At 40.6% G+C, this 18,949-nt stretch overlaps 1 protein-coding gene and 1 long non-coding RNA gene across 2 annotated transcripts; both read right to left on the reverse strand.

Moving 5' to 3' along the window:
• Positions 1-5,504: 5,504 nt before the first annotated feature.
• Positions 5,505-5,991, reverse strand: LOC131688785 (uncharacterized). Its single transcript, XM_058973302.1, has 2 exons — positions 5,921-5,991; positions 5,505-5,855 (listed from the first exon to the last, which is right to left on the reverse strand). Exons 1-2 carry the CDS (start codon positions 5,988-5,990, stop codon positions 5,611-5,613), a joined length of 315 nt encoding a protein of 104 aa, XP_058829285.1. The 5' UTR covers position 5,991; the 3' UTR covers positions 5,505-5,610.
• A 1,134-nt stretch (positions 5,992-7,125) lies between these two features.
• Positions 7,126-7,702, reverse strand: LOC131688787 (uncharacterized). The gene is made up of 3 exons (XR_009305304.1): positions 7,568-7,702; positions 7,365-7,508; positions 7,126-7,208 (listed from the first exon to the last, which is right to left on the reverse strand). It is a non-coding gene; the product is annotated as an uncharacterized LOC131688787 (long non-coding RNA).
• Positions 7,703-18,949: the final 11,247 nt, after the last annotated feature.

Here is an 18,949-nt window from a genome sequence, read left to right on the forward strand (position 1 = left end):
GGGCGATTAACTATTTCAAGCCCTATGTATACCGAAAAAAAATTACAGTACGAACAGACCACAGACCATTGGTTTATCTGTTCGGGATGAAAAACCCGACTTCTAAGTTAACTAGAATTCGTCTTGATTTGGAAGAATATGATTTTAAAATAGACTACATACCAGGCAAAAGTAATGCAGGACCCGACGCACTATATCGTTTCGGAATATGCACATCATCGACTCCGTAAAAACAAATTTCGATATGTTTTACGCAATTCGTTGTAGGTGCGTTCTACAAGAAATAATGGGTAAAACGTATCCAGGTTGACGTACAAGCTCTTAACACATTAACAACTTGTGTAAGAAATAAAACTGTCACTTTGAAATGAAAACAGCAAGTAGCAACTTGCCACTGGCCGGCGCTTCGATCGGCCAGCAATCGCTATACGGGGCTTGTGTGCAAACTTGGATACAATGGTGACTCACGCATGCGAACCTGTATGCGAGGGTGATTTTCAACGTATTTTCATTTAAATGATTACACAGGTTTTTCGGGAAAGTTTGTTCTAGCTTATATGTCTGTTCTCTGTGATAAAATTAACTTAGAGCATTAAATATAGGGTAAAGAGCCTATTTTCACCATACTAAGCAGGGTGCCTCACTAATTCATTAATTTCTCGGCCCACAATGAATGGAATGCGTAAAAATTGGTATCAACAGCTTTGCTTCGTTGTTAAGAACCAATATAATAACACAAATGCGCTGAAAACAGTGAAATTCTCGTGTTTGAGCGCAACGAAAACTCGAATCGAGTGCCCCTATTGTTCCGCTACTATTTGACTCAATGCGTTAAACATAGATGGCTGACACTGCTCTAACTAACGGCTTCAAATGGGTAGGGTGTTAATAGAAACATTGCGAAAATGAGCTCAACGCCCTACCTGTTTTAGTAATTTAAACCCAGAAATCATGTCTCATGTACCTTCCCATGTGACCACCCAGCATTAGTGTATGCTGTAAATAGCATATATTGTCAAAGGCAACTTTTAAATAACATTTTTAACTATTTAAATGTGGGGGCGGACATGGCGTAGTTGGTAAATCGATTGCATTGTACGCAGCTCACCTGGGTTCGACTCCCAACCTCACACACATAGGGTTAGAGATTTTTCTTAAGAGATTTTTCTAATTCGAAGAGGCGGCCTTAAGGCTAAAACCTCTGTAATGAAAATAAAAAAAAATTAAAAAAAACTGTTTAAATGCTTATTGGGAAGTCGTTAAGACACATTATGCATTAGATTGGCAACAATTTTGACTTTTTTTCAGAACACTCTTAGATCAAACGGTAATTGGCATCACATCTCATTTATCAAATATGAGCTTTTTAGGAAAACTCTAATTCACTCACAAGAGTTTTGAAATTTGTATGTGAAAATATACGAAAAATTGGCAATAGAAACAATAAATTCAGTACAAAAGGCAAGTGTCATCTTGTGTATCCCAAAATCTTTCGATATATAGCTCAAGGTGTAAGGATCGGCATTGCCAAAGACTACAAATTAGTCCGATTTTGCAGTAAAAAGATGTTATCATATAAAGTTATGTGTTGCCTCTCTTTCTCGCACATACTCAGAATAGGAATTTTCAAAAAAAATCGGTTGGTCTTCAAAGTTAATAAATTTGTCGGGGAACCTCCAGTCTTCAACAGAGCTGTTCGTTATAAAATAATCTACGCGACCATAAGTTTTGAGGAATGCAGAGTTACTGTGGGGTTTTTTTTTATTGAATTTTAAGTTTTTACTTCCGAGTTTCCATATATATTATTAGGGAAACTTCAAATCTCTCGTGGATGAACTGGAGCTATCGGGAAAAAAAACTCTTCGATAAGTTTAATGCTTGGCCTGAGTTTAGTCCGGACTAAGACGTTATTACCAAAGAGAATAGGGAAAGAGACGAAGAGTGAAAATCAGTCAAAACGGCAACACTCCCTTTATGATGATTTCAACACTAGAATTTTGGCAACCGCTTCCACAGGCAGCACTTTAAATGACTTCTATTATATTTTGAAAACAAACCGTATGTCGATCGTTGGATTTGTTTATCAAACGATGCGCATTTCGAAATAAAGAGATGAAATCTTTCTAATGCTTGTTTTTACTCATACATATACTCTAGAATGCACCTCACAATCACGATTGAATCAAATGCTGACGAAAATTGAAATTTCTTTTTTAATAGATGTACAATACTTATTTCCTCCAACTCAGGCATGAGTAATGTTTATTTACATTGCACGATTGGTCTGCTCAATAAGGTATTTTTGGCTTCACACTATTCGTCTCTTTCCATATTCTCTTTGGTTATTACCTGTCATTGAAGAAATGGCTGCATCCTGAAGCCATTCCGTACGAAAAACAGGTATAATCGAGTTTTAAACGCCATTTTTTTATATTCTTTATCGTCCTATCTCTAAGGTGCTACACGCTCATTTCAAAACGCCACGTCGAAGAGTTATATTGCAGGTTAGCAAAAGTCGAATCATTTTGAAACAAACCATCGAACGAAATTTTATAATTGGATTGCATTAAATAAAAATTGTTTTCGTTTGGAGGTTTACTTATGGCTATCAAAATCAGTGAAGCTGTTTAATTGGCGACAATTTTTAGTTATTTTAACAAGAGGGAAAGAAAAAAATATATAATCACAATTTGTACCCTTTTCTAGTTATATCTTCTCACAAAGAACACAATAGGCAAGTGGAAGTTTACTTATATTTTTACTGCTTTCGAAAGAGTTCATACTAAAATTAAATAAAAGATTATAAATAAAGTCATGCCATACAACCTAAGTAACACTTTTAAATATGACGGCAAACAATCTGCTACAAATATTCTTATTCTGATCGTTATTTAAATGATATCGAAGCATGCTTATTTTGCTTCACTATCTATAATAGACCTTTCTCGTCCGACCTAACACCTGGGGTGATATTTCGCATCTCGAAACAAAAGATTTATTGTATGCAAGCTTGTATAAAAAAGTCGATTCGAAATGGTTCCATAATGTCGCCCCTGTTTTTCTTATTTTAATCGAAAGATTACACATTTATAAGAACATTTCCGTAAAAATGAGATTTTTAGAAGCTAGGGTGATGAGCCCATTTGCGCAATGTTTCTATTATCACCCTACCCATTTGAAGCCGTTGGTCAGAGCAGTGTCATCTTTGTTCAACGCATTGAGTCAAATGGTACTGCAACAATAGGGGCACTCGATTCAAGTTTTCGTTGCGCTCAAATATTGCGAATCTTTTCTTAAATCCAGATTGCGACTTTTCAGCCATGCGCAAGTGGGCCGTGCGTTGAATTACGCGCCCATATAATATGCATCAGTGCGAGTGATAAAACGTTTTGATGTTTGTTTTTGTTTCGATCGCACTCGAGGGTTTCCCATATAGCAACAACTCGACAAAATGCTATATTATCTCGAGATAGACAAGACGAGAATTTTACTGTTTTCAGCGCATTTGTGTTATTACATTGGTTCTTAACAACGAAGCAAAGCTTTTGATGTGAATTTTCACGCATTCCATTGATTCTAGGGCGAGAAATTAACTAATTAGTGAGGCACTTTGCTTAGTATTGTGAAAATAGGCACTTTACCCTATCATGATTTTTTTAATTTGAAATATGCAAGAATGTTGAATAGTTTTTTCACCTCAGCAAGAATGGTGGGACTTAAAATGTGTGTTTGGGCAGCACTGCTTTGAATATTTTCACTTAACTTCTTGGCAACGCGGTAAATAAAGTAATGAATCGCAGTACAAAATTCATTAACAATGTAAACAAACTAAAATGAACCTCTCGCTGTTGAATATTGGATGAAAATGTTTAACCTCACTTTTTTGACAGTTCGCAGAGCTTGTTTACATAGACTTGGAATTTTTTTTATTCGACCACAGTATAAGAAACTTGATTTGGTTCACTTTTAAATGCGAATATCTTGTATTAACAAGCTCGCTAGGCTTTCATTTTTATTTGACGTCATTAGGCAATGTTCCGTTAAATTTGGCATTTGGATTTTTCTTGTCCACGATTCGTTGAACAAAGCGATTTTATTTGTTGCGATCAATTTAACTTGTTTTGTTTTTTTGCTGAATTACAACGAAACATTTTGATGATCTCTGGTAATTGCGATGCAGATATCCTTGAAATTATATACATCGCTTCATAGGTCCGCACCAGTTGCAGCCACTCCACCTCGCCGGAATCGAGTTAGCCGATGTTCCAGTCTGCGTCACACTCGACTGTCGCTGCACTGCTGGTAGTGTAGCGATCGGCTCCATCGGTAACACCGTTGGACATGCCCTCATCGGAATGTTCAGCGGTTCCGATTCACAACAGGCAGCCTCGCTACGACAGGCTGTCTCGGTATCAGGCGAGGCAAACACTCCGGCAGGACCATGCTCGTGGGAGATCAAGCAGTTATTATCTTGTACTCAAGGCCAGGCCGAGTGTGATTCGGAACAATTACAAAATTTAGAATTCCATGTACATAGTGTTCACGTTATAGTTTTAAATAAAAATAGTATAAATGTTGACCAAATCCTGCAGCACTAGGATCAAAGGTAGAGCTTTAACACCAATTCACTGTGCCTCCGGGTTTTTGCAATCGAACTATCAGGTCTATGTTTTTATTTAGTAAATGTTTTAATTAATATTAGTTCATTAGGAGTATGACTTATTTTTATTTTGATGGCGCGGTGAAGGGCTGGTTAAATTGCGAGACGTATCTTTAAAATCGATCGCTTGAAAGTATAATGATTATAAAATGCGACAACATAAACTCATAACCTTTCTAATGGTTATTTAGGCATAGGTAACGAAGACATCGGTATGTTTTATTCATGTACAACAAAAATTACTCAGCAATAATTTAATTTATTATTAATTGTTACATAGTATAAATGATTATAAAATGCGACAACATAAGCTCATAACCTTTCTAATGGTTATTTAGCCATACTGTCGTGATACGCATAACTGTCCCATCTGCATAGGAAACCCATAGCAAATGGGACTGTTATGCGGATCACGGCAGCATAGGTAACGAGGAAATCGGTATGTTTTATTCATGTACAACAAAAATTACTCAGCAACAATTTAATTTATTATTGTTACGCGTGATTTTGTCTCCAGTGATTGGCCAAAATTGGTCGCTTTTAGAATCTGGTGCTCTAAGCATAACTGTCCCATGTTAATAGCGAATCCCATAACACATGGGACAGTTAGCGACCATACAGCTGTAACAGCGAATTTAGCATTGACATCAATATAACCAGGTTGGTTGCAAGCAGAAAGAACAATACTAACTGGGCTGCTAGCTGTTTGTGCTACTAATAACACTTGCAGTCTGTCAAATTAACATGATTCTATGATCTAGCTTCAATGACGATGGAATATAGCCGAATCCAAAGCCTAACCCATCAGCGCATTTGATCACGTAATGGATATTATCAACTCTGAAAGAAATACATTTTATTGTTGTCTGTTTTTGAGGTTAGAACTTAGAACTTTTATACTATTGTGAGAATGGTCCTCAGCAACTATCCTTCCAAATCAAAGACTCGTGCTAGCAATGGCTTCGTTCAGAGGCTGCTGCTGTACATTTGTTTTCGTTAGCTGGCCGATTACGATTCTCCGGACCGAACCACTTTTCCGCCGCCACAAGTGGGAAACGAACGATTCTCATTTGATTTCCGTAGTCACGAATTCCCGAACCACTGGCAGGTAGCATAATCTTCGGACTTAGTTGTGAATTGTAACAGTTAAGTATGACTTCCCGAGCTACAACTCCATTATTGTCGACCCATACGACTGATGAACCCAAATGAGATGATATTAGATTGAATATTTTTCTACGAAAGTTATCTTCGACTAACCTGGCTTTCCAGTCACGAGAAGGAACGGCGTCAGCATCGCAAGCGATGAATATGCATGACTGACGGTCATGGTGTTGAGCGGCTGACCCTTAAATCTATCCCAGACCCGTATTCGTTCATCCAGTACGAGCGATATTGCATAACTCGGGGAACAGGCAAGTGCGACGATTGAGTCGTCATGGGCTTCAATTTTGAACATACAGGCACCTATAAATAACCAATCAATTTAATTATGTAGATTTAGGCCATACCGTAAATTTGGCTGACATACCCCGTATCAAGTCCCACACATAGCACACATTACATAATCCTGGCAACCAGATGCGCTCATCTCGGCCTGCCACTGGTCTATGAAAATACATGTGATAGGACCGCAATGGCCGTTTAGGGTGAACTGCAATAGATGGCTATCGAGCCGGAACACTTTAACAGTGTGGCCGTGGCTTCCAGACATGACTGTATCGCCCGCCACTTCCTAACATGTCACCGGTGACCCTGTTGGTGAAACTCCAGGATACATCGAAGCTCCTCCTCGGATGCGTGATGTTGAGCTGGCAACGCTGTGGACGGATTTGAGCCGGCGGATTGCTGAAATAAACTAATGTGTAGAAATATTTCCGTAGTCCGTTCGACGAGACTCGAACTATAAATTTATTAAATTTCATTAGATTTCATATAAATTATTCATTTCGTACTTACAATTAGTTTCTCTATTGATGAAATTCCCCCGACTGACTTAAAGGCTGTACAGGTTATGTTGTCGGGTAACCTATGATAAATGATTTTACTACATATCGCTAACCAGGTAAATGAGAATAATTCTTACTACAAGTTTATCCCGTTGATTATAATTCACTGTAACGGCTCTCGAACTAGTGCCAAATATAGCAATCTGCTAAACCATTTAAAATAGATTTAGAAATTTAGATGACAGTTTCTAGTACAATATTGATTTTGCTAATTACCTGCGCAGAATATGATAATTATACAAACTAATCGTTATTCGATAAACACCGATAAGTCACTATTCCGATATGCTCTCAAGAGATAAAGATTTATAATTATTTAGTGGAATGAACCAACAATTTTGTAACTCCACGTGAGTATTGCCGTTCTACCTATCGTATTAGCCTTCACTTCATTCCATCAGGCCGTAACGATGTTGTACCTACTCTCTATTTGACGCAAGACGTTAGTATCATAGTGTCATAGTACTTCTGGTGAGCGAGGGGCCTATCCTGAACGTTTCTTTACATAATGCTTCCTGCCGAACCGGTGCGTGCGTGGGCTAAAAAAGAATAAGAATTAAGGCACTTGATGACATACTCATTACAGACTGAAAATTAAATGACTTAGAATATACAGTATTTTAAAATAACAAGTAAAATCTGTCTGTTCTGCGCCCTAGGTGAGCTTAAAAAATTGCTTGAAACATAGAACTTACTTCGCCCATATGCAGACGTAAATCCCCAATCGATATGACAACCTTGCGTGTACGTTTCCAGCCTCAGAGAATCGATTCGTCTACTCAACCGAGCTTTATGTTAGTTACCCCATTGTTGTGGGTGTTTTCGGCTTCATGTATACCCTGCAATGAAACGTCCGTCAATAGTTGTAATTAAAAACAAATGACTCCAAACAATTTACCTTAAAGTTACCAGTCGTTCCCTCCCAGAACTCCAACCGCCCATCTGCCCACCCAATCTCTATGAGATTATCAAAAAAGTCCAGACACCAGCTCGGCGAAGTCTGGTAATATTTCTTCCGCGCTGAACCTCCTTCTCCAGGTGGCTGAGAACATTCGCCAGCGCTCATCTGCTGCCGGGGTGTGATGAAGCCGTATGATTGGACTTACTCTCCACCGCTGCTACATCATAGCACTTGGTCGAATTATTCCACAAAAACCGAATTCGCTGATCCACACAAATACCTTTTGGACATACACGATTATTATTTGTAAAATGTTTCTCATACTGGACGGTAAAATGAAACCATTCTAGGTTAAGATTTTCCTGCATCTCATTCTGATGATTGTGCCTGGTGAAGTTAAACTATAGTTTTTTCTTCAGTTTGAAAGCAAAACTGGTCGGCGAACTCTTGGGAAACGGGAGACAGCTGATGTTTTTGGATTCCTTGGCAGAATGAAATACATATCAGATAGGTAGAGAAAACAGTAAAAAACAAAATAGATGTCATCGATGTTTGAAGAGCACTTTTCACTTTAGAGCAGCGTTGTCAGATGGGTTTGTATAAAGTTGCTCCGGAGCAAACAGAAGCAAAAAATACTTGCTTTTTACTCCAGTTTGCTAACGGAAGAAGAAAAACGCTTTTAATCTACCTAACAGTGTGATGAGACATTTCTTATAACTCTTATCACTCTCTTCGGATATTATATCGTTTGAGAACATTTAGAACTTGATGCTTCGCGATATTTTTGATAACAGATAGTGGCAGGACTCGCTCAAATCAGCATAGGACAACATCAGTGCTAGAAATCTCAAACCAAATCAATAGGAAAGCGAAAAAATGGCCCATAAAATAGACGTACAAACGAATTATTGCTAATGCTCTGTTAATAAAATATCTAAATTCCTCAATCAATGCATTGTGGTGGGAAAACTGAGTTTTCCTAAAGGGGTTATGTATATTGTACTGAGCCAAAAAAAATCGATTTTTTTTGGAATCGATTTGAAGTTTATACTTTACTCAAATTTCCAACGCGACTGAGAACTAAGAAATGAATGCTTTTTCTTGAAAAAAAAGCGATACTAGCAGTGACACCATTCAAAGAAAATCTACAGTGAATGTTTCCAGACTTGGTTTTATTTCCTATTTAAGAACTATTGTTTTTTTTTACATCCTAGATTGCATGATTCAGTGATCGAAACCCAAAACTTCATGAAGTATTCGAAATTATTAAATTAAATTGTGTTTGCTATTGAAATTGACAAAATGATTGTATATACAGTATATAGTCCCTTTGGCGATTGTTTACTTTTTCGGTCCCATCTATCAGCATTGAAGTATCGCCCTTACGTTTTTTTACAATACCAATTTTAAAATTGGTGGGGGTTTGGTGAAAATCGATCTTACTGTCCAAACGGCATAATTCCGAAACCGTATTTTTTGAAGTTTTAAAATTATGCAGAATTAATTTTTCAGAAAATAGTAACAGAGTTCGTGTCTTTAGCGAATTTGTTGAGACTTTATTGTAGTCATGAATATTAACCTGAGAAAATTCACCATAAATACTTCTTGGACGATATACCATCAAAATTATTTTATCAAATGATGCGCTGTTTAACGTTTGAAAAACTCATCGAAGATACTAAACCTCCGAAATCGGCGGTTTCAAAATGATGCTATCTTGACCTTAAATTACTGTTTTGGAACATCTGACCTATACATATAAATACAACAAAAATCAAATGCTCATCAAAAACGATCAGGACCTGCTAGAGTCGAATGGAAATCGTCATTTTTCATAAATTTCTCTCTACATTCGGAAAGTGTTATCCTCGTTGTTAATCATATTACGTTTTCGTCTCAACTCGACGCATTCCCAAAATAAAAACCTGTTTTAATCCACTTAGTGGTGCAATTGTGCTTTTCTCATTTGTCCAGACTACGATTCCATGGCTGGTTATGTTCAATACAATGGTGAAAATGAATATTACATGTTCAGTACGATTTGCACATACATACAACGGATCGACAGCCACGATCTTGAGATACTATGTGATACTGAAACATCGCTTAACACCAGCGGCGGATCATGGAGAAAGATCCGGGAGGTCCGGGTCCTGCCGAAAATTTTCAACTTGTTAAGAAATTTTAAACTAGTTTTAATTTTAAAGTAGCAACCCCTCACTGCACTCCCTCCGGGCCGGTATGATTGACGATTTTTAAAATGATTGCATAACCTTTGTATATGAGAAAGGCAAAAATGTACCAAAGTCCAAAAAATCAATTTTTGTCAAACATTATTTTTTTCGAGTTTATATCAAATCTCAATGTTTCATGCATTTTAAAGTCTTTTGGCATCAAAAATACAAATTTGATTTTGAAAATTTTTCATTTCAGTTTATATGGGAAGGTGTCGTGTGTCCTATCTACAAAAAGGGCGACAAGCTGGATTGCTGTAATTACCGAGCAATCACCCTGCTGAACGCCGCCTACAAGGTACTCTCCCAAATACTATGCCGTCGACTATCACCAATTGCAAGAAAGTTCGTGGGGCTGTACCAGGCGGGTTTCATGAGCGAACGATCTACCACGGACCAGGTGTTCGCTCTTCGTCAAGTACTGCAGAAATGCCGCGAGTACAATGTTCCCACACATCATTTGTTCATCGACTTCAAAGCCGCATACGACACTATCGATCGAGATCAGCTATGGCAGATTATGCACGAGTACGGATTCCCGGACAAACTGACGCGATTAGAGAAGGCGACGATGGATCGGGTGATGTGCGTAGTACGTGTCTCAGGGACGCTCTCGAGTCCCTTCGAATCACGCAGAGGGTTACGGCAAGGTGATGGTCTCTCGTGTCTGTTATTCAACATCGCGCTGGAAGGTGTAATAAGAAGAGCAGGGATCGACACGAGTGGTACGATTTTCACAAAGTCCGTTCAGCTACTTGGCTTTGCCGATGACGTTGATATTATTGCACGAAACTTTGAGAAGATGGAGGAAGCCTACATCAGACTGAAAAGAGAAGCCAAGCGCGTCGGACTTGCCATCAACACGTCGAAGACAAAGTACATGATAGGAAGAGGTTCACGAGAAGAGAATGAGAACCGCCCGCTTCGAGTTTGCATCGGTGGCGACGAAATCGAGGTGGTTGAAGAGTTCGTGTACTTGGGCTCACTGGTGACCGCCGACAATGATACCAGCAGAGAGATTCGTAGACGCATCGTGGCAGGAAATCGTGCTTACTTTGGCCTCCGCAAGACACTTCGGTCGAACAGAGTTCGCCGTCGTACGAAGTTGACCATCTACAAGACGCTGATTAGACCGGTAGTTCTCTACGGGCACGAGACCTGGACCATGCTCGTGGAGGACCAACGCGCACTTGGTGTCTTCGAGCGGAAAGTGCTGCGTACCATCTACGGTGGAGTGCAGATGGAAGACGGCACATGGAGACGGCGAATGAACCATGAGTTGCATCAGCTGTTGGGGGAGCCGCCCATCTGTCATACCGCGAAAATCGGACGACTACGGTGGGCCGGGCACGTAGCCAGAATGTCGGACAATAGCCCAGTGAAAACGGTTCTCAATTGCAATCCGACCGGTACAAGAAGACGTGGCGCGCAGCGAGCACGATGGATCGACCAGGTGGAAGACGATTTGCGGACCCTTCGTAGACTGCGTGGCTGGCGACGCGCGGCCATGGACCGAGTGGAATGGAGGAATCTTTTGTATAAGGCACAGGCCACTTCGGCCTTAATCTGTTAATAAATAAAAAAAATTATATGGGAATTTGCTGTGTGATTGCACTCTTCAACTCGTAACTCCGGAACCGGAAGTCCAATCAATAAAAAATTCAATTTCAGCCGATGGGAAGATTGTACCTTTTATTTGAGACTAACTTTGTGCAAATCGGTTCAGCCATCTCTGAGAAACAGAGGTCACATTTTTTTCCACATACACACAGACATTTCCCGATCTCGACGAAATCAGTCGATTGGCATATGACACTCGGCCCTCCGGGTCGGGATAAGATTGACGAACTTTAAAGTGAATGAGAAAGGCAAAAACATTTTTAGCAAATGTTGAAAGTTATGCATTTTTTTGGTGAGCAGTTTCATAGACATTAAATCAATTTTAACTTCATACGTCTCCCAACCTTTGAACGGAACGGATCGTCATATTTCACAGTGGTGTTCGGTGTGTAAATTTCAGTGAGTGAAGGTCATCCTTTGTTCGTTCGTTAGCTGCCGTTCTACTGGTGCCGACAGTGAATCCAGTACATTGTTTTCGCTGGTGCGGAACAATCGACGTTGTTTGCAGATAAATTTTGCTTTATTTTTTTTCCTCGTTTGCTTTCCTCTTCCCTACTTTTACTCTACCTTGTAGTCAAATAATAAGACACATTCCCGTTTATATAACGCTCTGCCCTCGTGCTTAAATGGCCGAGGGCGAAATACCATCTGATGTAATCATGGAAATCCCTGATCCCCCTAATACTCGCATTGCTCCCCGTATAAAGCAGTACCCAGAAGGTTCCTCTGGGCCATGGGTGGTATATTTTCGGACCGGAGGGAAACCGGTTAATATATTAAAACTTTCTCGAGATCTGACTGCTAATTACCCGGCCGTAACTCAGATTACGCGTGTTCGGGCAAACAAGATACGTGTTCTAGTGAATGATCTCGGCCAGGCAAACGCGATTGCTTGCTGTGAGCGCTTTACGCGGGAATTTAAAGCGTACGTGCCTTGTGTGGCCTGTGAAATCGATGGGGTAGTGTCCGAACCGGGCCTGAAATGCGAAGAACTGTTGGAGCACGGGGTTGGCTGCTTTAAGGACCCCTCACTTGAACAGATTAAGATCTTGGAATGCAAACAATTGTATACCGCAAACACCGAGGGAGATAAGACTACCTACTCTCTATCAGGCTCGCTTCGGGTGACATTCGCCGGGTCCTCTCTTCCCAACTACATCCTCCTTGACAGGGTTCGCCTACCAGTTCGCTTGTTTGTACCGCGGGTCATAAGCTGCAGCAATTGCAAGCCGTTGGGCCACACAGCCACATATTGTGGAAATAAGAAACGATGCGGCAAATGCGAAGGAGAGCATGAGGATGACTCTTGCGACAAAGAAACTGAAAAGTGTATTTGCAGCGGGGGCCCTTCACATGCTCTTAAATCATGCCCTGCGTACAAGCAGCGCGGGGATAAAATTAAGCGCTCCCTTAAGGAACGCTCAAGGCGTTCTTATGCAGAAATGCTAAAGAATGCTTCGCCATCTGTCCTGTCCGAAAATCCCTATGCTGGTTTGGCTAACGTTGAGCAAGAATCTGACGACCCACGAGAGGGAACATCTTTGGTTAACCCAGGGGAATCCAGGAAGAAGAGAAATCCAGCCTCCCCTACATTGCCTCGTAAGGGTGCCAAGGTGTCGTCCACTCAGAGTGCGCCAACTACAATCAATAAATCCAACGGAAGTGATACACAAAAGCCGAAGCAATGTGCTCCAGGACTTGGAAATATTAATTCTAACAAGGAGTACCCACCACTTCCAGGGACACCTAAAACCCCAAGTGTACCCTTTTTTCAAACAGATACTCAGTCCAGTAGCGGACTAATGAAATTTTCTGACATAGTGGACTTAATTTTCACAGCTTTCAATGTTACTGATCCTCTTAAAAGCCTTCTGATACGTTTTCTCCCTATAGTGCAAACATTTTTGAAGCAGTTGACTACTAAATGGCCCTCCTTGCAGCGATCGTATCCTTCGATGGCTAAGTCATCGAACGAGGTCACCGATTCGATCATTGTTCTACAGTGGAATTGCAGAAGTATCCTCCCGAAAATCGATTCTTTTAAACTTTTACTAAATAGTTTAAAATGTGATGCTTTCGCATTATGTGAAACTTGGTTAACTTCCGATATAAATCTCAACTTCCACGACATTAATATAATTCGTCTGGATCGAGAAAACCCCTATGGAGGAGTACTTTTGGGGATCAAAAAGTGCTATTCTTTCAACCGAATTAACCTCCCTTCGACACCAGGGATTGAAATTGTTGCTTGTCAAGTTTTAATCAAAGCTAAAGAAGACCTTTGCATTGCTTCCATCTACATTCCTCCTAGAGCCTCGGTAGGTCACCGAACGCTTTGTAATATCACGGAATCCTTACCGGCACCGCGGCTAGTTCTGGGAGACTTTAACTCGCACGGTACGGTATGGGGCTGTCTTCATGATGATAATAGATCAACATTAATCCAAGATCTTTGCGATAATTTCAACATGACCATCTTAAACACGGGAGAAATGACGCGGATTCCTACACAACCAGCACGCGCAAGCGCGTTGGATTTGTCGCTTTGCTCGACATCGCTACAGTTAGATTGCATGTGGAAGGTGATCCTTGATCCCCACGGTAGCGATCATTTGCCTATCGTGATTTCAATTGCTAACGGTTCAAGACTATCGGAAACAATCAATGTCTCGTATGACCTCACACGGAACATTGATTGGAAGAGTTACGCGACCGCGATATCCGTTAAAATCGAATCCACTCAAGAACTTCCTCCGGAGGAAGAGTACAGGTTTTTGGCTGGCTTGATTCTCGACAGTGCGAATCAAGCTCAGACTAAACCAGTACCCAGCGCGAATACCCATGGACGGTCTCCCACCGTAGTGGGATAAAGAGTGCTCAGAGCTGTACGCGGAAAAGTCCACTGCATATAAGGCCTTCCGGGAAGACGGGTTACCCGCTAGCTATCAACAGTACGCGTCGTTAGAAAGGCGAATGAAGAGTCTAATGAAAGCCAAAAAACGCTGCTATTGGCGCCGGTTCGTCGACGGGTTAACGAGAGAATCAGCGATGAGCACTCTTTGGGGTACGGCTCGACGTATGCGTAACCGTAATAGTACCAACGAGAACGTGGAATATTCAAACCGTTGGATATTCGCTTTCGCCAAGAAGATCTGTCCGGACTCTGTCCCGGTACAGAAATCGCCGCGTCTCCTCACGATACCGCGAACGAAACACCGTTTTCGATGGTGGAGTTCTCACTTGCTCTCTTATCGTGCAACAATAACGCCCCAGGGTTAGACAGAATCAAATGCAACTTGCTGAAGAATCTGCCTGACACTGCAAAAACGCGCTTGTTGAATTTATTTAACAAGTTTCTTGAGGGTAACATTGTCCTTTATGAATGGAGGCAAGTGAAGGTCATCGCCATCCAAAAACCAGGAAAACCAGCCTCCGACCACAACTCGTGTCGACCGATTGCAATGCTGTCCTGTATTCGGAAGTTGTTCGAGAAAATGATCTTGTTTCGCCTCGACAATTGGGTTGAAGCAAATGGCTTACTGTCAGATACACAATTTGGCTTCCGCAAAGGCAAAGGGACGAACGTTGCTTTCTACAGAAATCCAAATGGCCTATGCTAACAAAGAGCAGATGGCATCAGTCTTCTTGGATATTAAGGGGGCTTTTGACTCAGTTTCTATCAACATTCTGTCAGAGAAGTTGCACCAGCATGGTCTTTCGCCAATTTTAAATAACTTTTTGCTAAACCTGTTGTCTGAAAAGCACATGCACTTTTCGCATGGCGATTTAACAACATCGCGATTTAGCTACATGGGTCTTCCCCAGGGCTCATGTCTAAGTCCCCTGCTCTACAATTTTTACGTGAATGACATTGACGATTGTCTTGCCAATTCATGCACGCTAAGGCAACTTGCAGACGACGGGGTGGTCTCTGTTACAGGGCCCAAAGCTGCCGACTTGCAAGGACCATTACAAAATACCTTGGACAATTTGTCTGCTTGGGCTCTTCAGCTGGGTATTGAGTTCTCCACGGAGAAAACTGAGTTGGTTGTTTTTTCTAGGAAGCGTGAGCCGGCGCAACTCCAGCTTTTATTAATGGGTGCAACGATCAACCAGGTTTTCACATTTTAATATCTCGGGGTCTGGTTCGACTCTAAAGGTACCTGGGGATGTCACATTAGGTATCTGAAACAGAAGTGCCAACAAAGGATCAATTTTCTCCGAACAATAACTGGAACATGGTGGGGTGCTCACCCAGGAGACCTGATCAGGTTGTACCAAACAACGATATTGTCGGTGATGGAGTACGGGTGTTTCTGTTTCCGCTCCGCTGCGAACATACACTTCATCAAACTGGAGAGAATCCAGTATCGTTGCTTGCGCATTGCCTTGGGTTGCATGCACTCGACCCATGCGATGAGTCTCGAAGTGCTGGCGGGCGTTCTTCCGCTAAAAAATCGATTTTGGGAACTCTCATATCGATTGCTCATCCGATGCGACATTCTGAACCCGTTGGTGATTGAAAACTTCGAGAGGCTCGTCGAGCTTAATTCTCAAACCCGTTTTATGTCCTTGTACTTCGACTACATGGCACAGAGCATCAATCCTTCTTCGTACAATCCCAACCGTGTACGTTTCCTAGATACTTCTGATTCTACTGTATTCTTCGACACATCCATGAAGGAAGAGATTCGTGGAATCCCGGACCATATACGCCCGCAGGTGATCCCCAATATATTTTATAATAAATTCCGAGAAATCGACTGCGACAAAATGTTTTACACTGACGGATCAAATCTCGATGGGTCCACTGGCTTCGGTATCTTCAACAATACTATCACCGCTTCATTCAAGCTCAATGATCCCGCTTCAGTTTACGTCGCAGAGTTAGCTGCAATTCAGTACACCCTTGGGATCATCGACACTCTGTCCACAGATCACTACTTCATCGTTTCGGACAGCCTCAGCTCTATCGAGGCTCTTCGTGCGGTGAAGCCTAAAAAGCAATTCCCGTATTTTCTGGGGAAGATACAGGAGTCCTTGTGTACGTTATCTGAAAAATCTTATCAGATTACCTTTGTTTGGGTCCCCTCTCATTATTCTATCCCGGGCAATGAAAAGGTCGACTCATTAGCAAAGGTGGGCGCATTAAATGGTGACATATACGAAAGACCAATCTGCTTCAACGAATTTTTTAGTAATTGTCGTCAGAGGACGCTCAACAGTTGGCAAACCTCGTGGAGCAATGGGGAACTTGGACGATGGCTACATTCGATTATCCCAAAGGTATCAACGAAGCCTTGGTTCGGGGGGATGGATGTGGGTCGGGATTTTATTCGTGTAATGTCCCGACTTATGTCCAATCACTACACCATGGATGCGCATTTGCGGCGTATTGGGCTTGCGGAGAGTAGTCTGTGCGCTTGTGACGAGGGCTATCACGACATCGAACACGTTGTCTGGGTATGCGCCGGGTATTTGGACGCCAGGTCTCAGTTAAAGGAATCCCTTCGGGCCCGAGGTAGACCACCCAATGTACCAATCCGAGATATGCTGGCAACTCGTGATTTCCCCTATATATCCCTTATTTATACCTTCATAAAACGATAAATATCCCAATTTAGCCCCTCTCTTTTATTTCTCGTTTTTAGAGTTTCCTCCTACCTTGTGGAACCGATCAGCTTCAGAGTGCCACTATGTAACCGCCGTCGCCCTTACCACTACGCCTGCATAGAAGGAAACTGAAGCGAGAGCGACTCGAGGTCCGATGACTTTTGAAGGATTCCCCGCGGGTCCGAAGAATACCATCCGCCAATCTGGTACTCGACGACTTACTAGACTGAGGCGCAAATTTATTTCGCTGATCCCCCTCCCCGTTCGAGCGAAAGTTGCAAGTTTTGCTCTTCTTTCCCTGTCTCTCCCCTGTCCTTGATACAACTGCTGCTACACTAATGCGGAAATAAGCCACCCTCTGAATATCTTGACCAAGCATAAGTTTTAGTTAAAAATTCAAATTAGTATTCTGTATTCCTAGTTTTAAGATAGCTATAATTTTTACTCTTTATTGAAACTCTTGTCCTCCATTTTGTAAATAGAATTGAATCCCTAGTTTTAAGATTTCTGTGAAATTTCTCATAAATATTTGTTCCCCCTTTTGTGTACTAAACTATATTGTTAATTTTAAGATAACCGTAAAATATTTCGTAAAATACTATTACTCCCTCTCTTGTATATCAAAGTGAATCCGTTGTTTTAAATTTTTTCATAAAAAAATCTTTTGGCCCTCTCTTGTATATTGAATCTTATTTCTAGTCTTAAGATAGCTGTAAACTTTCTTTTCCTTTGTAAAAAAAATATTTCAACATTGTAACCTCCTAGTTTTAAGATATCCAATATGTAAAAAAAAGCATTTGGCACCGCCAAGCTAACGCATTTGTGCCTATCAAATAAACGAAATAAATAAAAAAAAAATTAACTTCGCTTCCTATTTAATAAAGACCCTTATTACAGTACATCTTTACAAAAACGAGCTCAATTTGAAAATAAATCTGAGGATTATGATGGATTACAGAAATCTGGAATTTTCTATTGGAATGTTTTCAGGCAGGAATTTGATATTGATGCAATTAGACAACTGTGAAATCAAGACCAATAGATCAGTTACATATCAGGACCCCATTTCGACAATTTATCTAAAGTCCTCATGATGTTTACAGCTACAGGTTATCAATGTACGGATCAGATAATTGTTATTGTAATATTGAATTAAATCAGTCTGCATCAATAAATTTTCAACTTCAATCCAATATTTTTTTTCGGGTGTGGTGGGGGGGGGGGAGTTGTATGGTGTTAAACCCGAAAACCTTCTCTTGGCTACGCCGTTGCTTGGAGTTATTTATTTCGCTTTTCATTTTCCGATCGATCCGATGGTAATAAGTTAGAAAAATTGCAGTCAGAAGGTTCGCACAAATGAACATTTTTGCACTGATAAGTTATCAAGTTCCTTCCAGACTACTTGGAAGTGTTGGGTGATTATTTCTAGCGGTTGTAGATAGAAAAATGAAATACAAAATTCGTTTTATCGAAATAATGTTTGGCTTATTTCAATGGATTATTACTATATTGAACAATAAATAGGCGACAAAGAGTAATTCACAAACAACAAGCCATAACTTTTAAAGTATTCAAAATAGATATTTGAAGTCTTCAGTAAAGTTATTCGCAAAAGTAAGAGCTACAAATTTGCTAAAGACATCATTTCGATATAATCACTTCCAAGAAAATTTGTGAAAATATCTCACTCATAAGGGGATTAATCAGCAAAAGCACAATACCAAAAGAAAGGGCATATTACCTCCATTAAATTCTCCGAAGATACTATTGACCTAAAATAAGCCGTTTTGGCGTTAATAATAGATTACATGTTTTTGGTCATATTTCTGGCAATGGGAAATGATAAAAATCTTTCGTCCGCATTTAATGTTAAATATCTCTTTTGATAATAGTCCGATTTCAACAATCTATA

The sequence above is a fragment of the Topomyia yanbarensis genome, chromosome 3 (genome assembly GCF_030247195.1).
Source record: "Topomyia yanbarensis strain Yona2022 chromosome 3, ASM3024719v1, whole genome shotgun sequence".
NCBI classification, from domain to species: Eukaryota; Metazoa; Arthropoda; class Insecta; order Diptera; family Culicidae; genus Topomyia; species Topomyia yanbarensis.

Bases quoted from the DNA above. Each gene is read 5' to 3' on its own strand.
- LOC131688785 (XM_058973302.1), bottom strand. From the start codon at position 5,990: ATGACCGTCAGTCATGCATATTCATCGCTTGCGATGCTGACGCCGTTC. The intron at 5,856-5,920 runs GTTAGTCGAAGA...TGGGTTCATCAG, and splicing joins TCTCGTGACTGGAAAGCCAG to TCGTATGGGTCGACAATAAT.